The 13890-nt window shown below is 38.5% G+C and overlaps 1 protein-coding gene across 2 annotated transcripts in view; it reads left to right on the plus strand.

Moving 5' to 3' along the window:
• Positions 1-4264: 4264 nt before the first annotated feature.
• Positions 4265-13890, plus strand: part of LOC138696394 (rho guanine nucleotide exchange factor 17) — a 348700-nt gene continuing 339074 nt past the window's right edge. Inside the window, exon 1 of one of the 2 annotated variants that reach the window (XM_069821296.1) lies at positions 4265-5152. In XM_069821296.1, the coding sequence (XP_069677397.1) occupies positions 5010-5152 (143 nt within the window). In that variant the 5' untranslated portion in view covers positions 4265-5009. The remainder of the gene's footprint in view (positions 5153-13890) is intronic. The other variant, XM_069821295.1, reaches the window with a different exon arrangement.

A 13890-nucleotide genomic window follows, 5' to 3' on the forward strand; every position in this document is an offset into this window, starting at 1 on the left:
GTGACATCAATTTTTCAAAAAGCACTACATTACTTTAATCATTTTACATTGATTACACACATTAAGACGAGTTCCAAAATGTATCACAATGTCACCTTCCTAATCAATAACAACAAAATGAAACAAAAACGTACTTCCAGTGTGATAATGTTATACTTTGAGAGTCACAGAAAATGTTCCAATTGGTGACCATTCACATTAATGCACATTCGAAGGCGTTCCCCAAAAGACCGTAGGACTTCCAGGCATGTTGCTAGCTGAATGGACACATAAGCCTGTCGAATGCGTTGCTGCATGTCGTCTGATGTTGTCAGAATGTCCTGGTACACACTGTCCTTTACAGTTCCTCACAGGAAGAAGTCGAGTGACGACAGGTCCGGAGGACGTGCAGGCCACTGTACGTGGATTGTGGCGTCGACAGTTGTTGTGGTTTGTTTACATGTTAAGACAGCAAACACACGACATGTACAGATGTCAGTCGTCTTTTGTTTTGCACATTCTGATGGCATTCATTTTGCATTTTGTTGTTATTGATTGAGAAGGTGACATTTTGATACATTTTTGAACTCGTCTTAATGTGTGTAATCAATGTAACATGATTAAAGTATGTAGTTCTATTTGAAAAATTGATGACGTCACGTGTATCTTGTACCATAATGTAGTTACATGCACCAAATCCCTACACTCATATTAGGCCCTCGTTCTAACGTAACTCTCAAAAACAAACATTTCAATACCTATCCAAACAAAAAAGTTATAATAGGCACACAAGATAAATGGGACATTCTGTATAAAGAATAGTATGTGTATTTGCACTAAATTATAAGAAGTTATTCATTTATGTTATGAAGCAAAGATAGTGAATAGTAAATGAGAAAATTAAAGCTATTTTTTATAAAAGCATATGTTGTAACAACCAAAACTTGTCTTATCCACAACAGTACAGTGCAAAACTCGCCTTATCCAAAATTAGATTGTGTTTCACTGTCGTAATATTGGTGTTTGATTTTTCATATGATGCATGTTAGATTTAGGGCCTTGTAAGAAAATGATAGCATTAAAATACATTTCAAAATCTTTACGGTTTGTCTTGCAGAGGTTTTTCCTGTTTTCTGACAAATAACTTTACCTGGATAAGGCGAGTTTTGCATTTGATAGCCTCATATAATAACTAGCGGGTACCGGCACCTTTATTCGTAGAAAAAAATGCACTGTTTATTACAAGAGTCTGCTTTGGAAAACAAATAAACTGGAGACTCGCGTATCGTGGTTTTAAAGTCCTGAGAAGGCTCTCTAGGCAAAATTTTCATCCAATTGTTCCTCATCAAAGTACTCTGGTTTGTCTGCGGGACGGCGCGTTTGAATTTGCAGCAGAACCATTCAGACTTCTGGCGGTTAAAAGAGAGAAACTAAAACGTGTGAAAGCGAACATAATATTATTAAGCTAATACAGAGTGTTTTAGTGGGCTATACCATTTTTTAATTGAAGGGCTCAGAGCCAAAGGCGACCAACCCACAATTTTATATTGTTCATTATTAAGCTTTTTTTCAAACTATACACTGTTGTTATAGATTCATGATATTTTTTGTATCTATTCAATGTAGACCAATTAAAATAAAATGTGAAACCAATCATTTTTGTCAGGATCCTCTTAACTTCAACTAATTTACTAATTTTGTGGTAATTGTGGATTAATCGCCTTTGGTTCTGAGCCCTTCAATTAGCCTACCTATAACTTTTAAATTGTAAGGACATTTAAATGATGCACAAAAGCAGGAATTGCAGTAGATACTGGCAGATGTCAGCCTTCGATACATCGTTATAATGTTCATTGTTGTCACATAATCATTCAGGCTATGTATATTCTCAAAAACACAAGGATATGGGCATCAGAAAGTCCTCATGTGTACCATGAACATCATTTCATCTAGAAAAAGTTGATGTGGTGTGCTATATCCGGTAACAGGATCATTGGATCAATTTTCTTTGAAGAAACTGTGAAATACAGATGTGTATAAGAACATTTCCATTGACTTCGTGGAGCAGCTAGACGACATCGAACTTACGCAGGGATAATATTTTCAACAAGACACATGACATACCTCTAATGAATTCATGGCACACATAAGCACTTTCTTCGAAGACTGTATTATCCGTAAAGGTTTGTGGCCTCCATGATCACCAGACTTGAAGTCAGCGAATTATTTTCTGTAGGGCTATTTCAAGGAAAGAGTATATAGAAACAGAGTACGCACATCCAGATTCTCTGGATAAATATAACAGCCGAAATAAACAATATCGGCGTAGGCATGGTGAAACGGGCAAGAATGTGTCTTCAAGAGGTAGAGAACACTTCCAGCTCACCTTGTAATTGTAAGTTATTTTCCGAGAGATAACCTCTCATTTACACTTGGTTACGTTAATGTTTTGTTAGACCTATTTAAAAAAGTGGGATATCCCACTGAAACACGATAGCGCACGAGTCTCTGGAATAAAGAAACGTTTGCTAACTTACTTCAGAACTGTTAATTATTTCATGAATTATTCTTTTACTACAGAACTAGAGTGTTTATTAACACCCTGGAATACGTTGATCACTGAGCCATTTGCTGACCTAAATAGGCTAACCTAATTTACAGCCCCGCATCATTTAATCTCTTTTCGACGTCAAGTCAGAGCTCATTCAACAGGTGCCTGACTTCTAATGCAGATGACAGGGTTTCATTTTCGGCAAATGCTGTGAGATTTATGGTAGATAAAAACAATTTCAACGGTATTCTCTAAGTACATATTCTTTCCTCTCCATCCTAACCATAATTTCTATAATTTGTACTGTACAACTGTACTTACTCGTTTATGACAAAGAAAATAGTTTCCTTCACCTTAACATACAGTAGATGGGAGTCTTAATAATAATAATAATAATAATAATAATAATAATAATAATAATAATAATAATAATAATAACCATCGTTATAATCATAAATAATTTGCCCAATGCAGGTATATTGCTTAGGCGAGGCCGTGAGTATGCGAACCACGACCTGCCCTCGGTTTCTAGGCAGGGTAACACCGCGGTGGTTTGTCAATTACTTTTCGCGGTATGAGAGCAAGAGACATGACAGAACACTCATTCCCGTCGACGGAAGATTAAAGGCTGGTTCACAATAAACCGGAAACGGAAACAACAACAAAAACGAGAACGGAAATACTGTTAAAATGAATGTATTTAAAAGTGAGCATTCATAATAGTTAATTGTGAATACTCACATTTAAATGCATTTATTTTAACAATATTTCCGTTCTCGTTCTCGTTGTCGTTTTTGTTCCCGGTTTATTGTGAACCAGCCTTAATTCTTCCATTACCGGTACCTATGCCGGGAATCCAACCACGGACCGTTTGGTTAGGAAGCTCACACGCTATCCACATAATAGACCAGATCCATGTGGGTCCGTTTCTGCTATTAATGCCATCTGTCAAACGTTTCACGCATCTTCCTGTTAACATTCATTCATTCATTCTCGTAACAAGTATCTAATTATGCTTTTATTCACCATTTTTTTTTCTAGAATGGACATTACTGTATTTCTACGAGTTGTACTGTAGAATTTCTTTGCTTAATCTCAGTAGTCTTTTCCCCATTCCCCGAGTATTTGAATTTCTCTGCTAATGTGAAAGTGCTTAGGTTTTGTATAAATTAGATCTAATATTTATTTAATTGTGTTGAACATGAACATTTGATGTAATATTCTTTATGTATAAATGACAGTGATGTGTGGAAATGCGTGTACTGGTGGATAAGAAAACCTTCCCAACACATATTGTAAACTCCACGTTATAGAAACAATATGAATCTTCGGCATGCAAAACCGATGCACGTGGGGATTGTCATATCAACGCAGAATATTGCAATGCGAACTCGACACAAAAGCTACGTGTATTCGTGCAAGACTCCGTTCATTATTTTGTTAAATATCTTGGAAAAGGTGTGTTTCGTTCCGAGAGAATTCAATCACGGTATTGCAACGCTGGTCCGCACATGAACACCTGATCTGTCTGCAAGCAGAGGCCGACCGGCCGGTCATGCAGCCGCCACAAGCGCTGTTGCAACGTGGTCGCCATTTAATTCGAACCACTTGACGAATAAGTCACTCGCACACACAATGACGGCAATAAAACCTAATTAGAGACGCAAACAAGACGTGGCAACAAGGTTCTGATGTCGTAAAAATGGAGAGACTTTCTTTGCAGGAGCACACAGCATCTTCGTCACGGAGGGAATTTACACATACACACACGAGCGAGCTCTCGCTCACGCGTTGGCCATCGGAATGCATTTGTCTCCTTGCCAACAATTCGGCAAATGCAGCGTTAGATCGTAATAATTGTTTTGTTTTGCTAAGCAGCTGCCACCTGTTGGCTGGCGATAGTACTTCGACCTTTGCGCCGTGTTTTGTTTTGATAAGAGAGAGATAGAGAGCCATTCTCTCTCGCCAGCGTCTCGGTTTCCTAGGCAACAGTTGTGGTTTATACATGGTGAACAAAGTGTCTCGGGATTTTTATTTTGTACGGGACCCACACCGGCTGTGAATGTATGTGAGTCAGAGCCAACCGAGGCGACAGCAGTTGTGGTGGGGGTCAAGAGGGGAAGAAGGGAGGAGAAGCGAGATCTTACCTCAGTGCTGCTTGCTGTACTCTCGGCCAAGCCACTAAAAGTAGATGCTCGACTGTCGACAACGAAGAGATTTTTAAATCGAGGAGAGAAGAGAGACTGTCGCTGTGTATTGTGTGTGGCAAGTGCGGGATGACTCGAGGGAAATGAAAATGGAGTAGTGGAGTGAAGTTGAGAAGTGACAGTTTGGTTGATCGGTGTGCTGGCGTGTGACGAAACTAGCGGTGCGGGAGCAGCCAGCGGGATGTCGCCCTGCCCGCCCGTGCCCGGCGGGCGGGTGTCTCGGCATCGTGACCTGATTCCTGTGGAATGTCAACACGTCGCAAGCTGACAGAATGTCGTGGGATACCCCTGCTAATCACGGTCCACGCTACCGCCTGCCGCGGCCCGCGGCCACCTCTCCGCGCGCTAGTACCTACCCCGTGCCGAAAGATGGCGCGACAGGGCCGCCTGCCAGGAGTCAAGGGGCGTGGGCTAGGTAAGGACCAACAGCTGACAGCCAAGTTTGATCCTTGCCACATGTTTGTAGTACTGAACCTGGGATACAAATGATAGGCTGGGCCTTTGAACAAAGTACTATCCCATGTGGTGAAATATAGATTAATTTTAACTTCTAAATTAGGATTGTACACGCTTTTTAATTAAATTTCATACCTTTTATTGTAGCTCTGATTGAGGTTTTTGGCCGATATGTACATTAACAGGCAGTACATCTCACTTAACGATAAGCGTCAGAGGAAGAGCAATTATTGTTTTTACTATATAGTCAGTGATGTATCCCATTATCTCCTAGCCTAGATAACTCATGAACAGGGACGTCGCTAGTGGGGTGCGAAAGGGTGCGCAAGCACCCCGTAAAAAATCGGAGCCCCCCCTTTCCGCACCCCAAAGGGCAATTTATTAACAAAATACTAGGCATAAATTATTTTGAAGAACAAAAACAAACAAACAATTTCTTGGATGTGAAAAAACAACTACGTCCCATAATGTATCGTAATGGATGTGATGAGCAATAATAATAATAATAATAATAATAATAATAATAATAGATGTATAGTATGCGCGCAAGTGCATGAAAGAACATTTTGGATTTTTTATGTACCACATTTTTACAGCTCGCACCCCATTTTTAAATCTCGCACCCCCCTTGCTCTGATCCTGGCGACGTCACTGCTCATGAGTGATGCCTTATTGGTGTCATGAGGTTCATACCTGTCTTCAGACAAGTTGACTAAACAATAAACTCTGGCTGTTATTTACTTCTGTTGTCAGGCAGTACAATATACTTCACTTGACGATACGTGTCAGAGGAAGAACAAGTGATTTTATGCATCAGAAGTCTGATTAGTGTAATATGTTACTAGTCAGTGATGTATGCAATGGAAGGGGAAAGGAATTGGCCACCCTACCTAATTATCTCCTGGCTTAGTTGCCTCATGAGTGATGCCTTATTGATGTCACTTATGATGTTCAATCCTGTCTTCGGACAGTTGACTAAACAACAACACCAGCAGAAAGAAATACATTTGTGCGAGATCGTGCGTATTTGCTTGGTTTCCGCACAAAACCAACCCGCGGTATCTAAAATTCCACATTCAGTATTCCCAACCGAACACACATAACAATTTCCCTCTCCTTACCGCTTAAGTGACATATTGATTTTACTGCTTTAGGCTTTTAACATATTATTTTTAGAGACGTTCAATATAGTAATAATTATAAATTGGAAACTTACCACTGCAATTTCACCTAAATTGCACTGTTAATTATTGTTTTTAAATATTTGCAAAAATTAAGTAAACTCTACAACTCCACTAAAGTTAGTGCATTTCGTGATGCATGTAACATTAAGGAAGCCGTTTGTTTTAAGTTCACATTTATAGACTGGGGGAAAAAAAAGACAGACGCATATCACGGCCTGCTGGAGTATAGTAAACACAGAAAACATTTTAAAGCAACAATGTTGAAGATAGATATTTTTGTTTTCCAAAATTGCCGTCATTGAACAGAAACCAAGATGGAGATTTCATTGCAACTAATTAGAAATTCCTCTTTCAGGTATGTAATAAACGATCTTCGCAGAAAACAATGTACGATACACGAGCGGTATGTTTTCTTTCAATTCTCGGAAATTAAAAAAGCTCAACTACGTTTCGCTTTTTCAAACTTTTCCTCGAACATGAAAACTTCAACATACCGCTCTTGTAACGCATATTACTATTACAGCAACTGTTTTCATGCTCAGTGCAGTTAGACAACTCCATATAAGCAAGCATGATAGTGACATCATAGCCTATTAGCGAGGACATTCAGTAGGATATTGAAAATTTTGAAGATATGCTTTAGGGTGTAGAGGGAATAACGTCGAGTAATGTTTCCAACGTGTGCATACCACTTACGTAAAAAAATAAATGTCGAAATTATAATTATGTAAAAGCAAGCAGCAATTATTATTTATTAATCGATATTTACACACAATTTTGCAAGCAATTTTTCATATTCGAAAAAGGAATTCTGTCTCTCTCCCTCGCGCGCGTGAGGACACATATGTACGTAATTGAAAATAGAATTACTTCCAATCTAATCCACACATCTTAGTAACAAATAACATGCAATATTGCCTCTTTTTTTATAATTTTTGAAACGAAAATCGCGGCTATTTTCATGTTATCAAGTCTTGGTTTGTATAAAAACTAAATTACACATTTAGTGTCTTTTGACGCATATACTTATATCTTCAAATGGCAAAGGGCACTGAAAATTCTTTCTGCTTCACGGCTTGAAAATTTTCTAGAACTCCTTCAGTGTGAGGTTTTAGTAACCTGGAGTAAGACAAGTGACCAACAGGCTTGGAGCTCACATATTCAATTTTTCTCAACCCCAAACTCCCTTTGCAAGGACACATTTTCGCGTAAATCTTAAATTTCTCCTCCCATTTCCCCTCTTTCAATTCAATTCAATTCAATTGGTAAATCCAAGAGTAGTCAAAGAAGCGCGTCCGCTTTTGAAACAAAACTTCTTCCTTCTAGACACATCTTCAAGAAAGCAAAGCGGCGTAACCACTCGGTATTTTTGAAAACACTTTTAATTTTATACTTCTAAAGATGATGCGGCTGCCTTGAGACACATGCGACGATAAAACTCACACCCAGATACATAGGCGGAGAGAGAAAAGTTTCCTTGGGAGGTGGGGGTGGGGGGGAGCAAAGCAAAACCATAGAATCCCGATATAACAAGGTTATGGGAGACATTATTTACCTCCTTCCCCCATTATAGCTCGACCATGGTACAGGATATCGGAAAATGATAATTTAATAAAGGTATTTTCGGGGGGCTTATTTCTTACAGTGTTACATCCATATTCTCAATGTTTCGGACCGAGTTGAATAGGGCCTGAACTGTAAGTCTACTACAAATTATAATAGGGCATAACTTAAAACAATCTCCCTATTTTTCTCTCTCATACACAAACACATGTATACATCAATAACACTATGTAACAGTGCTAACAGAAACTTTTTTATCTGGAGCTTACCTTTCTGAAGATGTAAATTCTAATTATTTTACTTGATCTCTCGTCTTTAAGTTTTCACATTATACTGGGATCACTTTTCTTTTTTCTGTATTGTTCTGCAGTATATTATTCATATTTCTCCAAGTGGTGGTCTGAACACCTGCAGACTTCTAACAACATGAGTATAGGTTGTTAAAAAAGAAACATTCAGAAATTTAAAATAAATATTATAGTCCAGACACATGATCTGAAGCCATTAATTCGTCAATTTGAGCACAGAAGCTTAATCATAAACAGAAACAAGAAAAATCGTTTGAATTCAATATTTTCTAATGTTAATAGAAAAAAAAAAGAGTTCAGACAAGTTTGGGGGGCAGTACCCCCTTACCCCCCATAACTCTATGCCCGAATATAAAATTGCAACTTAACAGTTAACTTCACCTAAAATTTGAAAGAGCAAAAACGGACTGTCGATATATCGCAGACCTGGCCTCGACCACTTAGTAGGCCTATTTATGTTAAACGCACCCTGGCTAACTTTGCCAGAGCCGGACCCTGGATGGATCTGTGCTATAGTATAACCAGAACACTGCCATCCTGCCTCGGCTCTGACAGAGCCAGGTCCCGTCCCCCGACGAGACCTGTTAAATCTCAGGGCTCGGCGCCCTTACAACCTTTTTCAGCATCCGAAGCAAGGACTTCACCCTAATTTTTAACTGTAGCGGATGATAGATGAAAAGAAGGGATGGTGGAGAGTGTTGGTGAAATGAGAGAGGGAAACGGGAGTGCTTCAATGATGTAACCATCATTTGTCCTTGGCTGGAAAATTGGCGCATCGCATTGAACTACAGCGAATGCGAAGCAATGATATTTACTTTGTGTTGTCCTGCTAATCCTCCATGCGTAAATCTTTCAACCAACATGATACCGTGGAAACCAAAGGATGAAGCTGTAAAATATATTGGAGTGGACTTAGATCGCTTATTTTACACATCTCTATTACGACCTCTACACCTGTTCTCTCTGAGGAAGAACTGCATTAAGTGAAATAAAGTTCTACGAATTTCACTCAGTTCTCCTTGGTTTCTCCTTGCTGAGAAGTTCTATAACAACCTATAAAATGTTCCAGGCGCCGTCCACTACTCTCTCGGAAGAAAGTCCACATTTCCCACCAGAATCAAGAGCTGACTTCCAATGGACCTTATATTATAATCAAAATTTATCATACACCAACCTATGTATATCACTTATTAATCGTTTTTGTTCAATGAGGAGCCCAATCTAGGTTGCCCTCAATTCTATGTCATGTTTTATATATTTTGTATTTCATTTAGAAGTGGTCTGTATAGCGCTAAATGCGCTGATAGATAAATAAATTGTTTAAAAACATCTGCTTTGTCTACCACTAATTGCTTTACGACTAAGCCTGGAATGGAACCCGAGCCCCCTGAATGGAAGATTGGCGCGTTAGTGCAGAGTCACGAACGTGGTTGTGACACATTACATCTGACCTGTTAGATGTCTGATTACGTTCAAATTAAATTAATGGAAGAAATTGAACATGAGAATTTATCCTTCTACAAATTTAAGCTATTTCATACATATATGCTATTGCCGAGGTTCACTCAACCTCCTATCAAATTGAGTACCGGGCTAAAAGCGGTCGGAGCGGAGCGTGGAATCGAACACACCACCTCATTCTAGTGCGAGGCCAAGAAAGCGTAGAGCTCTATCTTCATGAGCCCCAAGCGCCTCCATGGCGTATAAAATGAATATTTTACCTGAGAAATGTTTTTCAGCATATTGACTTTCCTAAGTTCTGTACTCACATATAATAAATTACCACCCACCTCTAATCCCATTCGGTAGATGAACAAATTGCTAATCAAATGGTCACCATTTACAGGTTTTTTATCAGACAAGAACGTGAAAATTAATGCGCAAATCAAAACATATCAAGTTTTATTTCTTTCTGCACATTGCCTACACCAGCGGTTCTCAACCTATAGTACGCGTACCACTGGTGGTACGTGAGCCATTGCAGGATGCTACTTTAAATGCTAAATAAAATATATAAATTATAATAAAATATAAATATATATATAGCTGTTTTAACCTGTGATTGAAGTTCTGGCTGGATATGTACATCTACATATTATCAGGCAGTACATCTCACTTGACGACGTGTCAGAGGAAGAACAATTATTGTTTGTATGCATCTGAAGTCTGATTAGTGCAATATGTAGTTAATCGGCGATGTATGCAATGGAGGGGGAAAGGAACTGGACACACTACCCTATCATCTCCTGGCCTAGTTGCCTCATGAATGCCTTATTGATGTCACTTATGAGGTCCAAACCTGTCTTCGGACAGTTGACTAAACAACAACAGCAGCAGCATACTGTAGCTGTTTTCCGTATATTAAATGGAACATTCCATTAAATAAATGTAAATAATAACTGATTTTTAATTAAACACTTATAAGCAAAGCAACCGACTATTGGCATTGCAGGTTAGAAACGTTTATTATGATTCTGGGAGCGATACTTGATGATTTGCCATTATAAATTTGGTTTATTTTTAAGCTTAGATTAATTTCTTGTTACAACATACTGCAATTAAAAAAATGTGTATTAAAACCGACGTTACTTATATGAGACAGTACCAGCTGTAATATAAAGTGATAGGCATACATCAGTCCCATGTGGAGTTGAAAGTGCTGTGACAATCAGATCAGTGAAGTTTTCATAATATGGTATCCGTCAGTATTAATCAGTATGAATGATAAAGTAAAGCAAACTTGATAATGGCGCTGTTTTGGGATCAGTGTTGACGCAGCCATGAAAAGGCTTATGTTTGTTAGGCTGACTCAATATGTACAATAAATGTGCAGCTTTTGCGGCTGTAAGCAAGGGGTGAAGAAAGCAACAAATTGATCAGTCAGGAAATTTTCCCAAAAAAATATGGAAGTAAATTTTCCGGAAACTTTTCCAGTTCAGAAGCTTCCTGCAGGAAGTTTTTTCAATTCAAAGAAACAATTCTACGAAAAACTTTCTTCTTGCATCCGTACTGACACAATGACAAATACGATACACCAGAGGCGGCTTTTGGGGCAGTGCCAGTGTGCCATGGCATCACCAATGAAAGAAACAAAAAATAATATCCTAAAAAGGAGTTGTAATCGTTTATTTCTACACATTTTATTCGTATTTCATCTGAACGAGCGCGCGCACAGATCGGGACGCACTCTTGCAGCGTTTCTCCGAACGTTGGAGCCAGTTCAGTGTGGCACTATCTTCCTCCATATAACACTGTACAAAAGGCTACTGATTCTAGTTTATATGCGTTTCTGATGGCAGACTTTGAGCCGAATTCAATTTGACTCAGTAGTTAACATTCCGCCCGCTAGAGCACAGTAATGCAGAAATTTCGCTAGATGGCAGGGTTGTTGAACACGTTTTCAGGGAACCATCAAGCGCAGACTTGCACGAAAACACAAGTTAAACTCCCGCGCCAAATCCTAATATAATGTTGCCAATTCAAAACTAATGCACACAACTTGGATTTGAATGTGAAAATTATTATCCATTTAATTATATTGAATGCAGAGATAGTCAATCATGGTTCTTTTTAGAAAGATTTTTTTTTCATATTGTGTAACACTATTTGTTAATTTTGTGTAATATTTGTTTTATTTCGCGGCAACTAAATATCGCTACACTGTTGCTATAGTTGCTATATAGTATTGATGCTGTGCAGGACAGGAGCATGTATTATTCAGGCTGATGCCTTAAAAGTTACTTGTATTTGACTTAACAATACTGAGAAAGTTTTGCATTATCTGTATTTGTAAATTTTGTTATTAGTTTCGGAAATGTTATTGTAACAGTTACTAGATGCATTATTAACTGCATACCTGGTAAAATAGCTGGTTTAATTAATGTGTTTTATATAACATAATGTAAACGTGACCTGTGATTATCATCTTTTACTTGGGTGATTTGCGTGCAATCATTTTTTTTGGCACCACTACCAGAATGCCTCACCGGCCGCCACTGCAATACACCTTATATTTAACAAAGCGTCAGGGATTAAAAACATTGTACAGACTTTTGTAATCCTATACATTTCTTTACATCATGAAATTATGCTAGAAATAATGACGTAAGTGTAATTTTGTAGGTAATTATTTCTCTAATAATTATTTCTAACTATTTCTCTAATTTCTCCACACGATACCTCCATTTTGGTTGGATGATCGTCCACCTCTGCTTCGGTATGTGAACGTGAGGCCAGCAGTCGGCTGGTCGGTCTAGGCCCTTCAATGGCTGTAGCGACACGGATTATTATTATTATTATTATTATTATTATTATTATTATTATTATTTCTCTAAACCGAATCTTTTAGAGTATTTCTTTGTTACGGAGGAAGGGCCAGAGGGCTAACACTACATCTTCTAGTTGACTTCCTTTGGCTTACCGTTTCTATATTGGGAATGACATTTGAAGTGTGAACGGTCGTGCATTTGGTAGGTATCGTAATTCAGCTATGTGGTGCCATTTGTCGTTTCAGTCTACACGTCATAAGGTTCCTGTTCCACTAATGTGCCCTTTCAGTCCCCTCCCCTGAAAGTATACTCCGCCACGTGGGACTGTTGATATCTGTACGCCAGTCATTGTAATACGTATATCAAACCGCATCGTTTTGGATGGACGCCACAGTGGGCCAGAATTCAAATCTAGCTGGAAAATATTCAATTTTTGCATGTTTTAAATAACATTTTCTCGCTATATAGTCTCGAAGTACTAAAACTGATCTTCATAAATCTGTATGCCATCAATTTATACCGAGCGAAATGCCAACAGGGTGGCTGCTAAAAGTCGCTAAGTGTAAGAACCCGAGCGGCGAGCGCCAGACGGTTTATGGCGGTGGTGATGTGAGGGTGATCTGTGTGTTGTTGATGTGGAGAAAAGTGTCTTTCTGTGATGGAAATTTTAACAGAAGGTTCGTACTTCCTATTTCCATTATTCATACTTTAATTGCATACGTGAAATATTGCCAGGGATGCGTTAAACATAGCTTTAAAATATTGCGGAATTATGTCTTTACTTCATTTTAAATTAGAGATATAAAACATGTTGCACCAGGTGTCACCTTAAAATCTACACCAGATTATAAAGCAATCCTTACAGTTTATTACAAAAGTTAAGATTTGCTTGCGTTTGCTTGCCTTTTTCTTATATTTGCGTTTTTATTTCAGAGGTAGATCCCCATATCCAGTCCACTGTGACTCGGATGGACTTAGACGAGGTGTTGTAAAAAGGGTCAACTCAAACTCTCACTGATTTCGTAGTGACAAAATTAGAAATACAACATTGTTCCAAGGATATTATACGGTTTGTCGAAAAAGTTGTGCGCACATTTAGAAGTAATTTAGAAAAACGCTTGAAACAGTGCTCCAGGAAAAAGGACAGGTTTTTGCGTAAAGATTCGGAATGAGTAGTGAAATCAATGGACCACGGACATCCTCCTCCCTTCCCTCGACTTTTCCCACATCCCTGGCCGATTACTCCAGACTCTTTCTTCTCTCCATTAATAAATTATTGTCAATATTTTAGTAAAACCTGAAACTTTTAACAGGGGAATTAAATACACTGTCAATTCACAGGGTTAACGGCTTCAAAGCTGGGTACCTGGTTCA

This window comes from Periplaneta americana, chromosome 3 (assembly GCF_040183065.1).
Source record: "Periplaneta americana isolate PAMFEO1 chromosome 3, P.americana_PAMFEO1_priV1, whole genome shotgun sequence".
Taxonomy (NCBI): Eukaryota; Metazoa; Arthropoda; class Insecta; order Blattodea; family Blattidae; genus Periplaneta; species Periplaneta americana.